At 58.7% G+C, this 21,537-nt stretch overlaps 2 protein-coding genes and 1 long non-coding RNA gene across 7 annotated transcripts; 1 reads left to right on the forward strand and 2 right to left on the reverse strand.

The window, feature by feature from the left end:
- Positions 1–81: 81 nt before the first annotated feature.
- On the forward strand, positions 82–18,391 carry BCKDHA (branched chain keto acid dehydrogenase E1 subunit alpha). 3 transcript variants are annotated; one of them, XM_027037608.2, is made up of 9 exons: positions 82–239; positions 7,693–7,875; positions 7,981–8,067; positions 11,799–11,907; positions 14,419–14,580; positions 16,197–16,403; positions 16,599–16,740; positions 16,946–17,117; positions 17,847–18,391. In XM_027037608.2, exons 1-9 carry the CDS (start codon positions 132–134, stop codon positions 18,015–18,017), a joined length of 1,341 nt encoding a protein of 446 aa, XP_026893409.1. In that variant the 5' UTR covers positions 82–131; the 3' UTR covers positions 18,018–18,391. The 3 variants fall into 3 exon arrangements, with proteins under 3 accessions (XP_026893409.1, XP_053067393.1, XP_026893410.1); XM_053211418.1 differs by lacking the exon at positions 82–239 and adding an exon at positions 327–589; XM_027037609.2 differs by lacking the exons at positions 82–239; positions 7,693–7,875; positions 7,981–8,067; positions 11,799–11,907; positions 14,419–14,580 and adding an exon at positions 14,602–15,195.
- On the reverse strand, positions 8,396–11,352 carry LOC106987713 (uncharacterized). 2 transcript variants are annotated; one of them, XR_008293917.1, is made up of 3 exons: positions 10,885–11,352; positions 10,110–10,218; positions 8,396–9,157 (listed from the first exon to the last, which is right to left on the reverse strand). It is a non-coding gene; the product is annotated as an uncharacterized LOC106987713 (long non-coding RNA). The 2 variants fall into 2 exon arrangements; XR_001432245.3 differs by having other exon boundaries at positions 8,446–8,856; positions 10,885–11,344.
- Positions 18,392–18,758: 367 nt separating the features above from the next.
- On the reverse strand, positions 18,759–20,744 carry B3GNT8 (UDP-GlcNAc:betaGal beta-1,3-N-acetylglucosaminyltransferase 8). Of its 2 annotated transcripts, none has more exons than XM_027037610.2 (2): positions 20,587–20,744; positions 18,759–20,210 (listed from the first exon to the last, which is right to left on the reverse strand). In XM_027037610.2, exon 2 carries the CDS (start codon positions 20,176–20,178, stop codon positions 18,985–18,987), a length of 1,194 nt encoding a protein of 397 aa, XP_026893411.1. In that variant the 5' UTR covers positions 20,179–20,210; positions 20,587–20,744; the 3' UTR covers positions 18,759–18,984. The 2 variants fall into 2 exon arrangements, with proteins under 2 accessions (XP_026893411.1, XP_026893412.1); XM_027037611.2 differs by having other exon boundaries at positions 20,580–20,706.
- Positions 20,745–21,537: the final 793 nt, after the last annotated feature.

The following is a 21,537-nucleotide window of genomic DNA, read 5'->3' on the forward strand; positions in this document are numbered from 1 at the left end:
CCAAGAGGCCGAAGAACTGGTAGGTTGTGGCTTCTTGGGAGGATGGGGCTAACATTTGAATCAGGTTCATAAAGGGGCAGCCTCAGTCTAAGAGGGGAGAGGGGCGGATCGCTGAGGCGTTGTTAGCGAAGATGGCGGTGGCGGCTGCTGCGGCGAAGCTCCGGGGCTCAGGTCGAGGCTTGGGCCAGGCTGGCGTCCTGCTCCTGCGGCGGCTTGGTGCTCGGGGGCTGGCTAGATATGTGAGTTCCCGGGGCACTGGGAGCTTTCCCCAAGTGAGAGTAGGGATGTCAACGCCGATTTTAGGGTGTCAGGTCTGTGCAGGGAGCGAAGGAAGGGCTGTCACAGAATGGAAAAGGTCTGGAACTACTCGGAGAGCACACTCGGGAACAACTTCCTCAGGAGAGGAAAAGCGAGGCAGCTCCATTGTGGGCCCCGAGGAAGGGAGACAACTTGGAGAGAGGGAGTGGGTTCCTCATTAGTTGCCACCCATCCCCACCGGAGGCCGCTTGGAGGGGCACGGGAGGAAGGCGAGACGTTTCTTCGCAGGCATTAGAGAGTGAAACTGCCCGAGGAAGACACTTTCTTCTCGGTAAGGATCCCCCCTCCCCCTTCCAAAAGGAGGAAAGAGATCAGGTCCCCCAGCGCGGGCTTTTATAGTACTCTTCATTTCCCTGTTCCTTTACTACTGTTCTGATTTTAGAAAGAATTGCGTAACAAAGTCTTTTGATCCTGTGTCCTTGATCTAATGCCAGAACAGGAACCTTGTCCGTTTTTGTCACTCAACACAGGAGACCAAGCGATCAATAAAATTTTGCCGGATTAACTAAGGGAGAAGAGGAGGGAGAGAGGTCCAGACAGGGCACCCCCTTGCCCAACTGAGTCGCAGTTGAGAAATGCCTCAATTCTTTTCAAAAGGGTTAGAATCCCTTTGGGTTGATGCTGTTGACAGTAAGTCCACACAGCAGAGATCTAGCTGGAAGCCCGTTTAGAGGGAGAGAGGCATTGGGCTGCGGAAGAGCCATGAACTAAAATTTCACAGATAGGAGAGTAATGTTTCAGAAAGTGAGTTCATATTCCTAGTCACAGCTTTCCAGCTGTGTGGTCTTGGGCAAAGGACTGCTCCTCTGGATCTCTCCAAGGGGATGCATTTCCCCCTTTCTAAAATGCTAACAGTGACCACCTCATAGGGTTGTAGTAAAAATCAAATCTGTCAAGTGCTAAGACCTGGACCTGGTATTTGATAAGGGCAATAGCAATGTTGGTCACTGTGGAAAGTGAGGGTGGAGGGAAGGGACAGAAACTGACCTTGGCGACCAGGAGAAGAAAGGAGGTGACCTTGGCAGGACCTGGATTGGTGAGGGCCCTTGGAGGGAAATCTGTCAAGATCTTGTGGGGTTGGGTCTGACCCCCTGATCCCTAATACTTTAGGAAAGGAAGATAAAATCTGTGGGAAGACCCTTCAGGTAGGAGGAGGGTGAAGAGGATGGGCCAGGGGTGAGGGGAGGGGACATAGACTGGAAATGGAGTCACTTGAAGCAGGTAATTCTGAAAGGGCTGCTGGAGCAGGCTGGGGGTGGGGCAGCCTCCTGCCTTTGGGCTATTCTTTGTGGCCTTTTTTTTTTTTTTTTTTTTTTCTCCTGAGCAATCAGATCTGCAGGGCTGATCTCAGTCCAAATAGTCTATTGGCTGGCAGTGGGGAGGACTGGAGCAGAAAGTAGGGAAAGGTCATTTATGGCTGATTAAATCTTCCAGGTTCAGTCTCCCTGCTACCTTTCTCTCTTGACTCCCCTTCTTTATTTTGTGGGAGTATAATAGGATGGGGGATTTTTTTGGAGCAGCTCTTTCAGAGTACCTACTTTTTTTTTTTTAAGTTTATTTTCATTTTGAGAGAGAGAGTGGGAGCAGGGGAGGGGCAGAGAAGGAGAGAGAGAACCCCAGACAGGCTCCCATACCGTCAGTGTGGAGCCTGATGCGGGGCTCGAACCCACAAACCGTGATATCGTGACCTGAGCGGAAACCAAGAGTCGGACGCTTTTAGAGTTCCTGTTTGTTCTCCCCCACTTTTATTTCTCCCACTTGCTTTTTTTTTCTTCCTAAGAATAAAAAGGAGCCTTTTTTGAGTGGAGGGAAGGAGTAGGAGCATTTAGTTAAGGAAAATTGTAGACCCGGAGCTGTCCGCTAGAACATTTTGCAATGATGACCGTGTTCTAGATCTGTGCTGTCCAGTACAGTAGCTGCTGACTACACATGGCTACTGAGCACTCAGAATGTGGTTAGTATGGCTCAGGAACTGAAGTTTTCATTTAATTTTCATCAGTCTAAATAGCCACACGTGGCTGGTGGCTGCCATCTTGGGTGGTGCAGTCTTTGCGGATCAAGGCAGATCCCAGGGATAGTGGTTTGGGGGAAGGTTGAAAGGCTGTGTTGTAGTGGATGGATGGGTCGTGGGGCAGGCTGGGTTGGGAGAAAGGCTGGGGCTGCCTGACTTCCATCTCTGCCTTCTTGCCTCTCCTTTCACCATGTTCTTGACTGAACACCCCGTTGCTCGGGAGGTGTCTGCCTGATTCTCCCTCCCTTCCCCCTGCAGTTGATAGCCGGTGTTTTAGTGCTCAGGGGAAAGAGGAGAGAGGCAACTTAATTGTCAGGGAGTCCTGAGTTGGTTTCTCAGCCACCACCCCAAGAAGCAAGTGGGACCCTGTCCAAGTCATTTCACTTCTCTGAGCATAGCAAGTGGGGTGACTGGAGTCTCTACTCTTGGAAGTCAGGGGGCACCTCGAGCTCAGTCTGTGTGAATTGTCAGGGATGTTGTTTCTCTGACCCCGCTGTCCGGGGGCAGCCTGTTGGGGACTCCAGTGCTCTAGTGCCCTGTGCAATATCTCCCAAGTGGCGGTGCCCAGTGTGTGTTGAGGCATGAATGGAGATGGTCATTACTGGTCTTCTAACCGTATGGGTCCATCTCCCTCTTGGCTGGTGTCTTGAGCTCCCCCCCCCCCCCCCCGGATTCTTTTTTCACATCAGGAAGCCCTTCGTGGTTTACACTACCAAACCGTTACTATACGTAATACAGTCACATGCCAAGGTATTGGTAGTTTTCTCTTGACATGAGTGGGGAAACTGAGGCTCACGGGGTGAGGTCTGAACTTGGAGTTCAGGACTCTAAAGCCCCGTTTCTCCTCGCAGTACCAGGCTGCCAGGAGAAGCGATTGGGCTTCGGTTTAAGTCTTGCAGTATCCTGCTCCATCTGGTCTTGGCACGTGTCCCCAGCTTCTGCCTGGGGCCCTTGGGTCTGGTGAGGTGCTGGTGTGGAGGCGCCAGCCTCAGCCCCCCGTGCCCTTCCCTCCCTGCGCCTCAGCCCCACCGGCCCTTTTCCCCTCCTGTGGATGAGCTCCTTCCACCTGAAGGCCTTTGTAGGACGATGGTCCTTCGATGTCGGCCGACAGGCCACTTCCTCGGAGAAGCTTTCCTGGCCCCAACACCAGTGTCCATCTGTAAAGTGGGGCAGCGGCAGTACTTCCCTCAGAGAGATGGGAAGGTGAAAGGAAGTGGTTCCTAGGAAGCAGTTACCACATTTCCCAAGCACTCAGTAAGGTCTCAGGAAATGGGGGGCTGTAATTTTTCTCCAGGGACAGTAAATCTGGTGTGGTCAGGAAAGGATGGCCTCCCTCAGGGCCTTCCACTTGCAGTGCCTCGGGGGGCATAGTGCTGCTAAAGCCCCTGGGTTTGGGGGGGCCCTGGCTACCCTCGATACAGAGGACTCGGTTAACCGGCACCATCCACAAAACCTTCCACGGCTGGACCCCACCTTTCTCTCCAGCCTCCTCAGGCAGCTGTAGTCAGGCTGGCTGGCTTCGCATGCTGACATCACCCCTCACGATCTCCCTGCCCTTAGACGAGTCACTGAACCCCCCTGAGCCTCAGGGCCACCCCTGTTGTACTGAGGTGAGACAATAGTGCCTGCCTCACCGGGTGGTGCAGAGAGCATATAGGCACCAGGAAGTGTTTTGCGTGGCCCCGACTTAGCTGTTGTTACTAACGAGTTACTGTTATTAACGTGCTGCAGCCTTACTGGTCCCCAGGGTCCCACACTGCTAGGCTCTCCCCTCTTGCCTCAGCCTTGGTAGTTCCCGGGGACTGACACCTTCCTCCCCCTAGCCTCTGCCTGGCTCACCCCTGCTGGTCCAGCAGGTTGGCGTGACTCCCCTTCTCCAGAAAGCTTTTCCTCATGTGCCCTCTGATGCTGGTAGCAAAAGTTCCCCCCTAGAGCCATAGCGGGTGCTCTGTACCCACATCACCCCAGACCTGTGGTAGTAATTCTTGTCATTTCCACAAGGGGACGCAGGTTCAGGGAGCCAAGGTGACGCCGCCGGAAAGGGAGAGAGGCCCTCATGCTACCCTGCCGTGTGGCTGACCACCAGTCTGTCCTGCCCCCAGTTGTCACCTGTGTGTTCAGTGTTGTCACCCATCTCACTCTCTCATCTCCAGCCTGTACAGGGCCCCGCGTGGACTATTTGGTAGCTACCTGCTGGACAATAGCGATCATCAGATATGCTTGTTAGCTGCTTGTAATTGCTGAGTGTTCGTTATGTGCCGGGCACTGGGCTGAACACTCCGCACACATTGACTCGTTTAATCCTCCTGGTGACCCTTGAGATAGTTACTCATCCCACTGTTCATGGAGGAGGAAACAGGCTCAGGGAGCTTTAGGTACACAGCCAGGAGGCAGCAGTCTACTCCGCTGGGAGTCTTAACCTTAGCCTTGGTGCCAGAGGGAGTGGCTCCATGGGGGCACCCCAGTACCTGCAGGGCAGACCGGACCACCCAGAGCTGGCCTGTTTCCAGTGTGGTGGGAGGGGATGTGGCAGCAAGGCTTGGTAGCCTCTGCCATTGTCAGTTACTGGCCACCGGCACAAACCCACCCCTGCCCCCGCCAAAATCTGAGGAAAAAGTAGGTGGAGTCACATCCTTCCTCTGGCGTTTTACCACCCCTCCCATGGATTGCATTTCCTTGTGGCTGGCCTCTCACCCAGTCAGCTCAGTAACCCTGGGGTAGGTACTCCAGCATCTCCTCGGGCCCAGGAAGGAAGGTCCCCCTCCCCCAAGCCCGCAAGGCCCCAGTCCAGAGCGGGGGTGCACCGGGGTGCCCTGATGGCGGCTCTCCAGCCTCTGGAGGCAGGCAGAGTCCTGTCCTAACAGCCCAGTCTGTTCTCAGCCTGTAACCCTGTCCTCTGCCCCCTGTGGGCCCCTCACCTAAAGCCCTCCTCTTCCGTGGTCTGTCTGCTGCTATGGTCCTGTTCGCGGTGCTGCCCATCCTTTGCTCCAGCTCTTCCCAAAGTGCCGGCCACTTTGTGTTCCCCGTTTCCTACCTGTCAGATTTGGGTTTTTTCCCTTTCTACCAAGCTCATGATGTGTCCCAGGCCTGTGCTGAGCCCTTTGTGTGTCTCATCTCAGGAACTTTTCACAACAGCCCCATGCAGCCTTCTTACAGACGAGGAACCTCGCAGGGACAGTGTGTTTTGCGTAGAGCCACTGGGCAAGCTAAGATACCGGCACCCAGGTCGGTCAGCCTCCAAAGCCTGTGAACTTAACCGCTCATTCATCCGTCCCTTCAATAATGGCCTGTTGAGTGCCTGCTGTGTAAACCAACCCAGACACGCTCCCCGCCCTCCGGGAGTTTGTGATTTGTGTGGGAGGCAGACAGTTGATCCTCTGGGTGGACGGAGAGGTCCGGCCTTGGGTGCTCAGCAGGGGGACGCCCGGGCTGCAAGCGCTCAGCTGCTTCCCCTGCGAGCGGAGGGGAAGTCTGCCATGCTGTTGGCAGGCCTGGACCTGCCCTGCCGTTGAGAGTGTAATTTCCTCTATTTCCTCACAACCATAAATGCAGATAAATGCACTGGTGCTCACGCTCCCCCGCTGGATCCTTGCATGCTTCTCCGCAATTCGAGGAGGAGGAGTGGGGGACACACTTGGGTGCACACGTGTGAGATCCAGCGCATGGCAAACTGGGTCATTCTTGTCTGGCTCCTCTTGGAGGTGAAGCCACAATCGCTAGCGGTCACGGGAAGTGAGCTGTAGATGGTGGAAACCGGGTCAGCTGTGGCTGTTGGGTTAGGAGCGTGGCTTGGGGGTCTGAATGCCTGCCCCGCCTGGGATGGAAGCCCGGTCTTGACTTACCCACTTTTAGCTCTGGTGCAGGTGATTTTACCTCCTTCAGTATCTCCGCTTCCTCAGTCCTCTAGGGCCACGGCAGAGAGTCTCTGCCTCAGACATGCGCTGAGGGCTCAGTGAGATTGTGGGCACAGAGCTCAGCTGACAGCCTGCAGGTGCTTGATAAAGGGGAGCAGCACCAAGACGAGAGACCAGTTCACGGCTGCCCAGCTCCAGAGCTGAGAAGTGGGGTGGGCTCTCACCCTGCAGTGCCTGAGGCTTCTCATGGCCTTTTCCAGGGCTTTCCCAGCCCGCTGAGGAGGTGGTACGCCCCCCACCAGCCACTCTGAACTCCTTCTAGGTTCCGCAAGCGACACGCAAGTGACAGGCCATCCCTCACGTCCTGCCTTTTGCGTGTTCTGTGCCCCCGGCCTCTGGTGCTCTTGCCCTGACTCCTAGCTGTCCTCCAGCTCTCCTGCTTTCATGCTGCTTCCTCAGAGAAGCCTGGCTCCTTTCCACTCTGCCGCACTCAAAGCTTCTCCTGGGCGAATACGACTCGGCCTCAGCTGTACTTGTTCAGCAGCTGTCTTCCCTGCTGGGCAGCAGTGACAGATGTCTGACTTCTCTAAGGTCCCCCAAACCTAGCACAGGGCTTGGAACAAAGCAGGTGCTCAAATATTTGTTGAATGAGTCAGTCTGGGCCTGGAGGGTGGGGGTTAGGACTGGAATGGAGAGGCCACTGAAGCATGGAAGTTGGCGGGCAGCGGGGGTGGGGAGACATTCTAGTAAAGAGCCAAGTGTAGTCATGTGGTGGTCGAAGTGATAATCCATACTTGTCTGAGTGTTTGCTGTACGACTTACAAGTACGCAAGTACTGTTTCATGTGCATGATCTCACCTGAGCCTCATGACATGTCTGTGAGGTCGCCTCCCTTTTACAGATGGGAAGGGAGAGAGGTGCAAAAGGGAAGTCGCTTTCCTGTGGTCACCCAGCAAAGGGTTTGAACCCAGGCAGGCTGACACTTCAGAGCTCACAGACTTACTCAATTCTGGGTGGCTGCCTGCTTGTACAGGGTCAGCGAAGAGCCTGTCTGGCTGATTCAAGGGTGCTGGGGGAGGGTGTGCCTGCGATGCCTGCGATGGCGGTGGGAGATTGAGAGAGGGTATATCTGGCCAGACTGGGGAGGCCTTGAATGCCAGGGTGAAGCGTCTGGGCCTCTGATGTAACAGCTGCCAGTTCTTGATCTGCCTACTACTTTATTGGGCCATTTAGTGTTTACAACTACCCTGTGGGTTAGATGTTATTTTCGCCCCAGTTTTATAGATGAGGAACTGAGACATAAAGAAGTTCTAGTAACTTGCCCAAGGTCATACATCGAGAAAGTGGCAGAGCTGGGATCTGTACCCTGTGCATCAGGCCCCAGGGTCCTCTGGGGCCTGCCCATACTGCCTGCCTCTATGAGGTTGAGCCAGGGGAACCTCTGCTGCTCCTGACATGGGTCTCCCCACCCTCACCCTCACCCTCACCCTCACCCTCTTCTCTCCCCAGCACCCCCAGAGGCAGGAGCAGCAGCACTTTCCATCCCTGGATGACAAGCCCCAGTTCCCCGGGGCCTCGGCGGAGTTTGTAGACAAGCTAGAATTCATCCAGCCCAATGTCATCTCTGGGATCCCCGTCTATCGCGTCATGGACCGGCAGGGCCAGATCATCAACCCCAGCGAGGATCCCCACGTGAGAGGCCCCCTCCTTCCCACCCTGTGCCTCCCACACCCAGGCCCCTTGTCCATCTCTCTCTGGTCCCACCTGGCCTACATCTGTCTGTGCCTCCACCTGCAGCTGCCCCAGGAGACGGTGCTCAAGTTCTACAAGAGCATGACTCTGCTCAACACCATGGACCGCATCCTCTACGAGTCCCAGCGGCAGGTGCGTGGAGACAGGCTGGGGAGGGAGGCTTGGAATTACCTGAGGTCGCCCTGCCTGTGTTCGGGCCAGAAGATAACTCCCAAGGAGGAGAGGGTAGAATGGAGATCCTTTGTCTTGGAGTCCTTAAAGTTGTTGGGGTTCTCTCTTGGTGTTCTGGAGGGAGAGTGTGGGAAGGGTACTGCCCACGGGCAGAAGGATGGACCAGATCACTAAAAATACCTCCTGTGCACCTGGCTGGTGGCCTGGCTGTGCCAAGAGAGTACAGGCAGAGAGTACCTGATGGGCCTTCCCCTTGGGAGCTCACAGCCCTGAGAAACAGGGTGACCCTCTGTGCTTCCTGGTTTGCCTGTGTCAGATGTGCCGTGAGCCTCAGCAGTGTTTGTGTCAGTGGGCAGAGACCCAATCAAAGCAGTGTTAACAAAGAGGCAATTTATTGACTCAAATAATTTCCAAGTTCAGAAGGTCTGGTTTCAGGCACAGCTGGATCCAGGGGCCTCGATGTTCTCAGACCCATTTCTTTTCTCCCAGTGTCTTTTCTACTCTCTTTCACCCTGGCTTCCTTCATTATTAGGCAGCAGTCGTTTCTGAAGGTTTAGGCTTGAGGAGAAGTGGCAGAGAAGGGATCAGGGGGTGGGCTCTGGAGCAGGACTGTGCAACCAACGTCTTCATCTGTCACTCTGTGGCTCTGCGGCCCTGGGAAAGTTGCTTAATCTGTCAGGTCTTCAGTTTTGTCGTCTGTACTTACTTCATGCCATTGGCTTAAGGATTGACAGTGGCACATGTGATGGCCTTAAAAAGAGTGAAACTGACGTTCAGCCAGCACTCAGTAAATATTAGCTTTATCGTATATCATAACCCTGCTTATCATAACCCTGTCAGCCTCACAATGATTATCCTCTCTGCTGAGCAGTGGAAAGAGAGTGTCTGCTCCCTAATGTTCCAGCAAAAGTCCAGGGCCAATGCTCACTGTCCGGGCTTTGGTCACAGACCCTGCCTTCAACCAGTCCCCAGCCAGGAGGACCATGCTCTCATCCCCAGGAACCAAGTGAAGAGAGCAGTGGAATCCGTCCTTCCCAGGGCTCTGGGGTTCCTGTTGGAAAGGGGGAGAAGAATGGTGGGTGGTGGGCCTTTGTGCTGGGTCAGGGGTAGGGGTGGGCTTGAGAGCCTGCATTTATGTTGAGCCCCCAGGCCATCCCCCTGTGGACTAAAGCATAAGGCCCACTGTTCTGTAGGACAGGACCGAGCAGACTCTCCCACTCTCCCACTCACAGGGCACTGGGTATGGGTTCTCCAAGGCAGAGTAGTAAGTACCTTTGCCCTGAAACCTGCCCAGAAACTTCCCTGGGCTCCCCCAGCCCACAGGGTCAGGTCTGGCCCTTCCTGTTCCACTGTGGCCTCGCTCCCTCTCTGCTCCCCTCTCCACAGCCTTACCGCCAGGCCAGGCCATCCCTCCCCTGCCTCAACGTGCCTGGGTCCCTTCATGCCTGTGTGGGCTACATAAACAGGGGCTTTGGAATCCAGTGGATGTGGGTCCAATCAGAGGTGTGACTTTGGGCAGGAGATTTTTCTTGTCTTTGCCTTAGTTTCTTCAGTATATTAAAAAGGGGGGATGGCAAGGTTGGGGCTATCAATCCTCACTTCTGTGAGGCCCAGCGCATAAAGCCCCTTGGCCATTGACTGCCACAGAGAAGGCCTCAGTAAGATCAACTCACCCGTCAAGGTTCAGCTTGTGCTAGCTAGGCTTCCGTTGAGCTGTTAGTACCAGACTTCCCCAGGCCCTTCCCACCCCAGTCCCAACAAAAACAAATGCAGTAGTTTAAACAGATTGCTAGGTTTTCCATCTTGCATCAAAGAAGTCTAAAAACAGGTGGTCTGGGGCTGGTATGGTGGCACCATGATGTCACTGGATACCCAGCTTTGGCTTCTAGGGCCCTTCATGATCCAAGTAGCCACTGGAGCTCCCTCCATCCCACCTCGTTCTAGGCAGGAAGTGGAAGTGACAGGTCAGACGTGGCGTATCTCAGCTGTCTTCCCATACCCACCATTCTAGAACTTTGCAGGCAGCCCCACCCAGTAGCATCTGACACTGCATAGGTTGCTCTCAGCTGCAAGGAGGCCGCACTGTGGTCTCTTCATCTGGGCAGTTGCTGCCTGTGGAATGAGATCTCTGTTAACAAACAGGAAGAGGGATAGGATACTGGGTAGGCAACCAGTGACGTCTGCCACTCGCCAGGCCCTGTTTTCCTGGATGGGAGGGTGCGCAGGCTCCTCCCCACACCACCCTTGACAGCCCTCCCAGGCCTTCAGCACCCAGCATCTGCCCACTTGGCTCTGGGAGGCCCATTAACTTTTAATTGGCTCCCCACTTAGAAGAAAGCACTAGCACTATTCATCTGTTCTACCGCCATGACAGGAAGCCAGGCCTGCAGAACGCATGAGGACTGGGCGGTGGCCGTCCCTCGCGTCCCGGCATGAGCTCTTTCACTTTACACGTGGTCCTGGGGAGCTCAGTTCTGTCTGTGTGCCAGGGGTGCCCCAGATCGCCAGCCAGACTCTACCTCGTAGCCCCAGATCTACTTGGCTTCTTGCCTGGGATGTCCCACACCAAATTCAGCCTGTCCAGACATGACCTCGGCATCTTCCTCCCTCAGGCCATTTCTCAGTGGAGGTTGCCGCCACCCACCATTTGCCCAAACCAGAGACCTGCATCTCATCCCTGCTCCTTTCTCTCCACCCCGCCATCACTTTTTCCTGTCTCATTTACCCTAGAAATCCATTCTGCTGCTCAGCACCGTGTCAGGAAGCCAGACTTCCTACCTTTCTGCTCCCCCATCGTGGGCGAGTTGGCTTTCATTCTGCACTTATTGCCTCATTTTCGCAAGACGGCTGCCACAGGTCTGGCCTCATGGCCGTGTGCAGGGCGGGAAGAAGGCCTGGCTGTAGCTCCCGTGGGCCCTTTTGTCGAGAAAGCAAAAGCAGGCTTCTTAAGTCTCTGGCTAGATCTGTGTCCCGTGGTCACCTCTGTAGGGGAGATTGGGAACCTGGCTTTTCCAGGCTCTAGGGTTGGGGGGCCCAGGAGAAAGGAGCTGGCCAGGGCATCGGTGTGGCCAGCCTGTAGGGTCTGTCGCTCCCTGGCACTCTGACTCTGCTTCTTAAGGCTCGCCCAGCAGCTCCTCTGCCTGCCCCCTGCCCCTCCCGGGCCACCGCCCCCTCTGGCCTGGCTGGCTGCACTCTGTCCTGTCTCCACCATCCGTTTTCCACATGGCAGCCAGAGAGACCTTTCTAAAATGTTGCTCCCTTGAGAAGAACCGTGGGTACGGTTCTCAGGGTAAAGTCCAGGATGCGGATCATTCACTATGGTCCTGGGCACTGCCTCTCCCTGTTGGTCTGTCCCCACCCCGCCCACTTTCTGCCCCAGCCATTCTGGCCTCATGGCCTTTACTGTTCCCTCTGTCTGGAAACCTCACCTTTGCTCGGCTCAGGCATTTGACCCTGAGGCCCCTCTGTGGTGAGCCAGACAACCGGCTTGGCCTCCTATCGCGTGGCCCTGTTGCTCTGGCTTCAAGCAGGCTGGCAGTCCCTCCAGGAAGACAGGAGCTCTGACCTGTCCTGGCCCGGGGAAGTGTGTGGTGATTAATGAAGTCTCCAGAAGCTGGTCCGTTATCTGGATGGTTCCCTGTCATTGCCCAGCATAACTGAGCCCGGGCCTCCGGGCCCTCCTGCACCCCCAGGGCCGGATCTCCTTCTACATGACCAACTATGGCGAGGAGGGGACACATGTGGGGAGTGCGGCAGCGCTGGACAGCACGGACCTGGTGTTTGGCCAGTACCGGGAGGCAGGTATGTCTGCCCTGCGGAGCAGATGCTGGGGCCCTGGGTCTGTGGTCCCCATGGAGGCGAGTCAGGCCCAGTCCCTCCCGGTGGGAAGGCGAGGCCCACGTTAGCTACCCTGTGTGCTCTTCCAGGAGCAGCGTGATGCCAGGGAGGTCTAAGGAGCTGGAGGAAGAGCTTTCTGAGCAGGAATGAGCCAAGCCAGGGGCAGGAGTTTGTGGGGCTGTCTGGAGTCCAGGCAGTGTTGTAGTGAAGAGCCCGTGCTCCCGACCGCTCCGTGCTCTGCTGGTTACCAGCCAGCAGATTTGGGGCAAGTTGCTTCTCTTCTGGGAGCCTCCATTTTCTGGTCTCCAACGCGGAGTTAATGACGGTACTGCCACCCCTGCCCTGAGGGATACAAGCAGTGTGCAGTGAGGGCAGCCTGGCTACAGGTGGACACGCACAGGGACCCCTGTCCACACACGGGACTCTCTTAGCCTCTCCAGGCTCTGTGTCCTTCAGAGAGCAGAGCAGATGGGAGGGCCTGGAAGTGCCAGCCAGGAGCTGGCACCCTTCTGAGCGAGTGAGTGACAGGACGGAAGGAGCTGAGAGATGAGGTTGTGAAGCACCCTCACGGGGTGAGGCCCCTGAGGACGGTCCCGCCTGGACAGCGGCAGGGGGTGTGTGCTCAGTGGGGAGGGAGCCACACAGACCTGCACCCGGTCCCGCCTCTCTCAGTCCCCACCTGGAGGTGGGGAGAACGAGGATGCTCACAACAACAGCTGACACTCACTGGGGTCTTAAAGGCCAAGCAGTGGAGGCTCGACCTCATTTCACCTGCCCCGACCCCACTGCAGGAAGGAGTCCCCCGGCAGCCGCGTTTCCTGTCTGTGCCAGGGCGTAGGAAGCTGAAGCGGCTGAGTCCCCGTGCCCAGGCCACACGCCTCCTGAGGAGGGGAGCAGGGGTCTCCCGGAGTCAGCCCTCGCTCCTCCGCCCCGGCGCTGCCCCCCGTGGTGCTACCCACGCAGGGCTGTCTGGTATAAACCAAGGGTGCGTGTGGTGTGCGGACCGTGGCACCAGACTCATAAAAAGGATCTTAGAGGCGGCACGTGTCCGTCTAGCGCAGTAACTGCCACTGGACCTGGGGTTTCCTGGTGCGGAACCACCTGGGCCCAGGAATCTGGATTCGCACTTCCCGCCGGCTCCTGCCCCAGACTGCGGGTGCTCCCGGGGTGGACTGTGGACCCTGGACCACGCTGTGGGGAAGCCCCCCGCCACACACAGCCCCCTTTTTCTGCTTCAGCGGAGCACCTCCTCTTTGATCTGTTTTAGGTACAGCGTGGCCACACTGGGTGTGAATTTGTGTTGTGTGACAGAATCCCACATCCAGTTACGTGAAAGGTGAAGGCTGAAGTCTTCCCAAATACCCTCACCCCAACTCTCATTTTGGGGGGCATACTTGCAGAGCTGGTTGTCCGGGCCACAGTCACCGTGTCTCAACGGTGGCTCCCCGTTAGCAGATAAACAGACAAGCTCCCCGCCGCCCTTCCTCAGGCTCCGTGCTGAAGTGTGAGCCATGTGCCATACTAGTGCTCCAGCCCGCCGGTTATGGGAGCTCTGCCTACCTCAGTGTCCTCATCTGTAAATGGGGAGAATAATCCCACTTCCCTCGGAGGGTTGTCGGGAGGATCGATCAAGTTAATGTCTGAAAAGTGCTCCAAATAAAGGCACTTGGCACCAAATATTATATTCACGTGGCAGTTATTTGGGGAAGGTGTGCTTAACGCTGCACAAAATGTGACTCCCGTGGTATGTGATCCCCAGTAAGTTGTCAGACGAAGAAAGGGTTCTGCAGTAAAGAAAAAGATTCGGAAATGCATGTACCACCTCTACTCTGTAATGCTCAGGTTCTGGGTGCTTCCAGGGAGGTCCTTGATCCCCAGGGCTGCCCCTCAGGTGTGGGTGTGACAATCATTCCCCTTTTCAGGCGCCAGAGTGGGTCGTTGCTCATCCCAGGGCCATCTCCACCCGCTCCTGTCCTCTGAGTTAGCAGTCAAGGCCCCCTTCACCCAGAGCGGTTCCGTTTGGTGGTGAGGTTTTGTTGGAAGAAAGGATTTTACAGCCATAAACATGTTTGAGTATTGGCTCTTTAGTTCAGAAGTTGTGACCTAGTGTGACAAATAGTATTATTTGGTTCGTATGACGATTTATCAAGTAATTTTATTAGTTGAAACATAAAAATCAGGTAGTTTCTCCTTAAAAAAAAAATAAAAGTAAGCCAGATTTTGCCTTCTTTTGAAGAACTGGGCCATCTGGCTTCCCTGAGCAGTAGTCAGATGGTCAGAACAGTGGCCTCCCTTTTGGGACAGGCCTGTGCTTTTTTGTCCGCTCACCTGCCTGGTCCCCATGAGCATTCGACTCTGCCTCCCCTGCTTGCATCCATTTCCCTGACTGTCTTTATAGGGAGCAGGAGCCCGGGCAGGAAGGGCCGGTCTGCCCCCCACCCCGCCTGCAGGCTCACAAGGCTTCCTCCTCGCCAGGTGTGCTAATGTACCGGGACTACCCCCTGGAGCTGTTCATGGCCCAGTGCTATGGCAACGCGAGCGACCTGGGCAAGGGGCGCCAGATGCCCGTGCACTATGGCTGCAAGGAGCGCCACTTCGTCACCATCTCCTCTCCACTGGCCACGCAGATCCCGCAGGGTGAGGACTTGGCCCGGGCCTGGTACGCACAGACCAGCGTTGGACCCCTGTGCAAGCCCCAGCCCTTCTGCAGCCCTTGTGGGCGGCCTTCCGGTTGGTGCTGGGGTCGGAGCGCTGGTCCAGGCTGCAGACTTTCCAGATACTCTTCATCTGGTTGTCTTCAGAGGAGGGCTCCGGTTTGGCAGGTTTGAGCTGGCATGGCCACCACCCTCTTGATTCCCCAAACGTGTGCCTGTCCCGTTTGTCCGCTCAGCAACAAACAACACTGTGTGACTGAGTGGGCACCAGCTTCCTGCCAAAGCATCGTCTGGCAGGTAGCGAGAAGAGCAGGGACTCCGAGTGTGGATCTGTGGCGCCAGAGCTGGGTTCTTGACCCCAGCCCTGCTCTGCCTCACTCCTCCGAGCCTGACTCTCCTGAAGCTTACTCTGGAGGCCCATGGTGCCTAGAGTGGTCCGAGTTGCTTTTGTCAAAGGTGACAGCTGAGAAGCAGACCCCTCAGGGGCCAGGCCTGCACCCACACAGCACAGAGACCATGGGACCCAGCCTCGCTCCCTGCCCTCTGGACCCTACAGTCTGGCCGAGGGCCAGGCTAGGCCGCGGCTCTCTGCTCCGAGGTGGCCAAGATACATGCGTTGGTGTGTCGGTGGGGCTTAGCAGTGGGCTGGTTGGCAGACCCGTCCAGATGTGTTGGCTCCTGGTGCTCTGTGTGGGGAGCGTGAGTGGGAAGTGGGCAGAGTGGCTCTGTGAGAGGAGGTGGCACGTACCCTCCAGGTGGGCAGGGTTTCCGTAAGGCTGGGCCCTGGCCCTTACCTTCCATTTGAGTACTGTTAAGCCGCCCAGCGGCCACACGTAGGAAGTCTCTGCTACGTGGGCACCATTCTAGGCACAGTGAGCCAGAGACAGAAACCTCAGTCCCGCTGGGGCTGACACTAGGGCAGAGGAAAGGAGACAAACAGTAAGCATGAAGGAGTAGCACGAGAAGTGCATCGGGTGAGGAGTCCCGCAGGGACAACTAAAGCCAGAGGGAGTGGGTGTGAGGGAGGAAGGCCTGGGTTGCATCAGAGGTGACATTTCAGCACAGACTGCGGTGGGGGTAGGGGGAAGGGAGCCATGTGGGATCTTGAGGCAAGTGCCTGCTGGACGGCCTGCTTGCTTGCGGGGCAGGTGTAAGAGAGGTCTGGAGGGGCTGGGGAGCTGCGGGGAGGGTGCAGATCCAGGGGAATCTGCGCCTTTGACTTTTGCCTGGAGCGGAAGGGGAGCCGCAGGGGGCAGGGCGAGAGTCGCTGGGGTGGAATGTCAGCCTGGTTCACATTTTAACTGACCTCTGGCCGCCCCAGGGGAGCAGGTGGGAGCCAGCGGTGGGGTGGGGCGCCAGAGAGGAGGCTGCTGGGAGGCTGCAAGAGGTGACTGGGTGGGCATTCTGCCCTGAACAGGTGGGAAGGGGTCAGATTCTAGCTGTGTTTTGAAGGTGGCAGTGGTGTGGGTAATGGCACATCTAGGAGTCAGAGAGGAGGCCGCCCAAGTGGAAGGACAGGGCGGCCCTCGGCTGAGAGGCCAGAGCCTGGTGGGGGGAGTGTGTGGCTCTGCCCCTGCTCAGCCCCCTCTCCCCCTGCAGCGGTGGGGGCGGCCTATGCGGCCAAGCGTGCCAACGCCAACAGAGTGGTCATCTGTTACTTCGGGGAGGGGGCGGCCAGCGAGGGGGATGCCCACGCCGGCTTCAACTTCGCCGCCACCCTCGAGTGCCCGGTCATCTTCTTCTGCCGGAACAACGGCTATGCCATCTCCACGCCCACCTCTGAGCAGTACCGCGGGGACGGCATCGGTATGGGCCTGTGAGCTGCGCCCCCACGTGCTCTCATGCTCCCCCCCCCCCCCCGCCCCGCCCAGTCCTTTCCCTGTGGAGTCTGGCACAAGGGTGGTCGCAGGGACGCTGTTTTGCTTGCTCCCCTCTCCTTCCTCCCCCCTCCCCACTCTGTTCATCTGAGCCCTGGGGCCTGACCTGCCTCTGTCCCTACAGCTGCTCGAGGCCCGGGCTACGGCATCATGTCCATCCGCGTGGACGGCAACGATGTGTTTGCCGTGTACAACGCCACCAAGGAGGCCCGGCGGCGGGCCGTGGCTGAGAACCAGCCCTTCCTCATTGAGGCCATGACCTACAGGTGCCTGCCTCCTGTCCTCCTCCCTGCCTTGATAGCATCTGCCCTGCACTGGTCACTGTCCCCAGAGCATGACCCCATCACCCACGCTGGCTCCCCGTCCTTGCCTTTGTTCCAGTGCCGGCCCTTCTCCCCTAGTCCGCCCCCCTCCCTCCTGAACCCACACCAGGAGGCTTCAACCTGACCCTGGGCTTCCTCCCGCTGGCAGGATCGGGCACCACAGCACCAGTGACGACAGCTCGGCCTACCGCTCGGTGGACGAGGTCAATTACTGGGACAAGCAGGACCACCCCATCTCCCGGCTGCGGCACTACCTGCAGGGCCGAGGCTGGTGGGACGACGAGCAGGAGAAGGCCTGGAGAAAGCAGTCCCGCAAGAAGGTGGGGACCCCCCTCAGTTGGAACCCAGGCCCCGGTGTGGGGGCGGGGGGATGTTCAGGGGTGGTGCCTGGGTGAAGAACTCTGGAGGGATGGAGAGGCTGGGTTTGGGGGACATTGAACTGGGAGACTTGGGGACAGCTCCAGGGATATCTCTAAGCGTGGCCTGTGGCGTCAGGCTGCCTGGGCACATGCGTTTCTACTGTGTCCTTGGTATGATGCCTGCCCTCCATGCCCTCCTATCTGAAGAGCGACACTGGGGTGTCGCTGTCAGAGGGTGATTAAGATTAGGTGACTTAATCCATGTGCACTGTGAGCGTCCCACTCGGGTCCAAGTGCCGCCCTCCGCGGCCTGGGTGTCTGGAGCCAGGGCTGTGTGCCCAGTGGTAAGGGCAGACCCTGGCCCGGGCCCTGAGGACATTGTCGTGGCGTACCCCCTCTTCTCCATGCCTCGGTTCCCTCCCCTCTGAGCTGCCTACTGCCTGGTTCTGCCTGTGCCAAGAGGCTGAACCGATTCCTGTACTTCGTGCAGCGCCTGGTCTTGCCGGGGAGGGGAGGCCGGGCTTGGGGGATGTTGATCTGGCTGCTGGTTCTTAGCACTATTGGGTCTTCATCTCCTCCGTCGTCCAGATGGGAAGGCAGCAGCTCAGGGGGGATTGACCCCTCAATGGGGTCCCATAGGTCGGGGGTGGGGAGCCGGCTGCCTGTCTACTGTCCCACGTCCCTCCACAGGTGATGGAGGCCTTTGAACAGGCGGAGCGGAAGCCGAAGCCCAACCCCAACCTGCTCTTCTCTGACGTGTACCAGGAGATGCCGGCCCAGCTTCGCAAGCAGCAGGAGTCCCTGGCGCGGCACCTCCAGGCCTACGGCGAGCACTACCCCCTGGACCACTTCGAGAAGTGAGGCCCGCTTGCCCCAGCCCACCCCCACCCACCTCAACTCCCCCGAGGGGCAGCCCCATTCTGGGGGGTGCCCAGGGAGCTGCAGGATGCCACCCTGCTTCCCCAGCCAGCCCCCTCTGAAATACTGGGGCCAGGACTCCAGCCAACCATCTCCACTCCTCCAGGCTGTCACCCTGGGTGGGGGTTGGGGGGGGGCTCCGTCAGCCCCCTCCTCGCCTGTTACAGTGCCTTCTCCCAGGGGCTGGGCCAGGACGCCTCCAGGACTAGAAGCCCCTCTGGGGTGGGCATGGCGGGTCAGCCTGTGGAAGTCACTCCCTCAAAATGAGAGGTGGTCAGCAGGTGGCCAATAAACTCTCTGTGTTTGGCTCTGTGCCACTGCTGGTCTGTTTCCTGGAGTTTGGGAGGTGGGAGGAGAGCCCAGCATGACTAGTTTGGGACCTTGTTTCTCCACTCTAGATAAAGAAGGCCAGGCTGTTGAGATATCTACTTCCCCCGGAAACTTTAGCAAGCGGAGGGTCTATATCCGCAGACAGGGTGGGGGTGGGGTCCTCCAGAGATGGTCTCTTGTTCTCCCCTAGATGGGACAAGACTGCTGTTCAGCAAAGTGACCATGAGGCTGGCAGAGCCAGCTGGCCCTGCCCAGTAAGGGTGGGGAGGGGTCCAGTGTGAATGCCGGGGTGCAGCTGGGCTCTGCTCTGTCAACTACTCTGGGGCCCCACAGGCGCAAAGACCACTCCAGGCCTCAGAGTGGGGAGTGCGTGTTTTTCAAACACAAAAAGTAGACACAAACAGTCTGTTCCCTCCGGCTGCCCCGTCCCCTGGCCCGGGAGGACCTAGGAGGGGCTCAGGCAGTCACGGTTCTAGAATTCCTCCTTCACGCTGAGGCCCAGAAGGAGAGGCTGAGTGAGAGACCAGCACCGAGGTGCAGCCAGGTCTGTGCTGCCCTCCTCTCCTCAGCTCCGCCAGGCTCAGCACTGGAGCTGAGGCTCCTGCAGCTGTTTCCAGAGCCGAATGCTACCCTGGGGGCTGAGGGGCCGCAGCAGCAGCAGGTCCCGGAGAGCACAGGCTTCAGCAGTGCGGTCTGCTGGCCAGGCTGTGAGGAAGCCTTTGTGGTCCCTTGGTGCCAGGCCCAGGGCCCGGAAGCACAGGCCAGTGTAGACATCGTCGAAGGGGAAGGGGGCCACACGGGCCGCTGCCCGCAGCAGCCAGGGTGCCAGGCGCCCAGCAATGACATAGCCGCCGCCACTGGCATAGGCCGGGTATTCACCTTTAAAGAAGGATCTAGGCACGTAGAAGGGTCCTCTGGGCTTCCGCAGGGGTCTGGCCTGGGTAAAGACCTCACCCAGGTAGAGGCTTCGGGCCCATCTAGGGGGCAGGGCCCGCAGGTGGTCCAGAAGGGCCCGTGTGTGCACGAAGGCATCATCCTGAGCCTGCAGGACGAAGCTCACGCCCGGGCAGTGTCGGTCCAGCCAGGCCAGCAGCAGCAAGTCTTTGAGCGTCCGATTGAAGGGGACGTCGAGGAAGTCCCAGAGTAGCAGGTCACTGTAGCGGCGACTCTCCCAGGCCACCAGGGAGCTCAGGTCAGGCCCCCTCTCACCCTCTGGTGACCCGAGCAGGAAGAGCAGCCGGACCCCAGGAACCGGACTGCCCCACGTCTCCCTCACGGCCTGTCGCTCTGCAAAGCGCCCTGGTTCCGACTTGATGGCCAACAGAAGGTAGGGGACGTCCGTACCTGAGCAGTCGGCCACTTGGCCGCCACCACTTCTAGGCAGCCACTGGGGGAAATTCCGGCAGGCCGCCGACAGCAAGAAGCGGCGGAGGTCCTTGGGGTAGGAGGCGAAGTCTGGGATCTCTGCAGCAGCGGCAGCCCCCCAAGCCCGGCAGCCCCCTGCCTCAGCGCTGTCCCCACTGGGCAGGGACCCCAGCCGCCACTGCTGCTGGTTCCAGTATGCAGAGAGCAGCGGGCTGGTCTGGCCCAGACGGGCAGAGAGGTTAGCCGGCAGGGTGGGCTCGGGGGTGGCTGGTGTGGGGCCCAGTGGGGTGCCCTGGGGTCCCCGGTAGGCCTTGCTTAGCCAAGACTCAGATGTCCACTCGATGTACACCTTGAGGCCCAGGAGCGTGAGCAGCGCTGACAGGCAGAGAAGGCACTTGGGGCAGCGCATGACCCAGCCCAGGGAAGGGGCGGCCGCGGGAGCTGTAGAGGAGCCACGGTTGCGTCGGGGGTCAGTCCCTGCCAGCCCCTGTGCCCGCTCCCCTCAGCCCCAGACCCTGAACCCGCCCACCTCTTCCCTATTTCTGACCTTGGAATCCAGTTCCCATTCGTTCTGACACCCTGCTCTTTCCCCTGAGCCCAGCCCCTTCCACTGACCTGTTCTGCAGGCAGCAACCCCCCCCCCCCCCCCCCCCCCGCCACCCCGCACTGGGGGATTGGGGACTTGGCCTTTCCAGCCCCCCTTGGTCCACTCATCAGGCGCCAGAATCACGGGGTCAGCCCTTCCACCTCCTGGAAAGCCAGCCTCCCTCACCCTAACATTCCCCACCCCAGGGAAGGGGAGCCAGCGACCTTTTACCTCTGGGTCCAGCTCCCGCCTGCGCCGGTCCGGGCCTCAGCTCAGGCCCTCCCTCGCTCCCTCCCTTCAGCTCTCGCCAACCTGCGGTGCAGCCGTCTGAGCCCAGCCCAGCCAGTCCGGAGAGGCGGGGAGGGAGGCCTCAGGGCCCCAGGGGCCGGGAGGGGCCGGGGCGGGGCCGAGGGAGGAGAGGAGGGGAGGGGAAGGGAGGGCAGGAGGCCGACCTGAGGGATGGGGCTCTGGCGTGTTGGGGCTGGTTTTCTGGTGAGACAGCGGAAAGGTTCAGGGTGGCCAAAGACACAGATGGGGGACCTGGCGAGGCCAGGCAGGGAGAGCCAGGGGCCTGGGAGAGTCTGGGGGTAGGGGGTGAGGCTGAGGGCCAGGCCTGAGCTTGAGCTGGGTAGTGCCGAGATGGCCCAGGGACAGGCGAGAGTCCCAAAGTGGCAGAGCTGGGAGGGGAGGCGGGCGGCTGGCGCCCGGCCGCAGACGCGGCGGGCCGTGCTGAGGGGATGGGCCGTCCGTGCCAGAGATGGGGTGTGTTGTGGCCACCGGAGTCGGGGTGGGGATGGGGAATGGGCCGGGTTGGTGGAGGAGGAGGGATGGGGGAGACCTCAGGGGCAGGCGGGGGAAGAGAAAGGAGAGATGGAGGGGGAGGCAAAGAGCAGAGGACTGCAAGGGGAGAGGCAGGGGAGGGACGTGGAGACCGGGAGTGAGGTACAGGGTAGCCAGGTGCCCCTGGCGGGAAGGGAGAGAGCAGAGGCAGATGGAGGACCCTGGGGTGGGACCAAGAAGAGGGCGCCTGCGGACAGCCAGAGCCCGGGGAGAGGTGGAAAAGGGAGCTAGGGAGGAGCAGGAGGGGACCTGATGGAAAGGGAAGGGGTGGGTGAACGGGGAGCCAAGCTAGAGGCCAGTGGAGGGTGGGGTGAGGGCACCCGGGGCCCTGGTGCTCAGCTG

The sequence above is a fragment of the Acinonyx jubatus genome, chromosome E2 (genome assembly GCF_027475565.1).
Source record: "Acinonyx jubatus isolate Ajub_Pintada_27869175 chromosome E2, VMU_Ajub_asm_v1.0, whole genome shotgun sequence".
NCBI lineage: Eukaryota > Metazoa > Chordata > Mammalia > Carnivora > Felidae > Acinonyx > Acinonyx jubatus.

Excerpts from the sequence above, each read along its gene's own strand:
- BCKDHA (XM_027037608.2), top strand. The coding sequence starts at position 132 with ATGGCGGTGGCGGCTGCTGCGGCGAAGCTCCGGGGCTCAGGTCGAGGC. Across the intron at positions 240-7,692 it reads CTCGGGGGCTGGCTAGATAT|CACCCCCAGAGGCAGGAGCA; the intron begins GTGAGTTCCCGG and ends TTCTCTCCCCAG. Across the intron at positions 17,118-17,846 it reads GAAAGCAGTCCCGCAAGAAG|GTGATGGAGGCCTTTGAACA; the intron begins GTGGGGACCCCC and ends GTCCCTCCACAG.
- B3GNT8 (XM_027037610.2), bottom strand. The coding sequence starts at position 20,178 with ATGCGCTGCCCCAAGTGCCTTCTCTGCCTGTCAGCGCTGCTCACGCTC.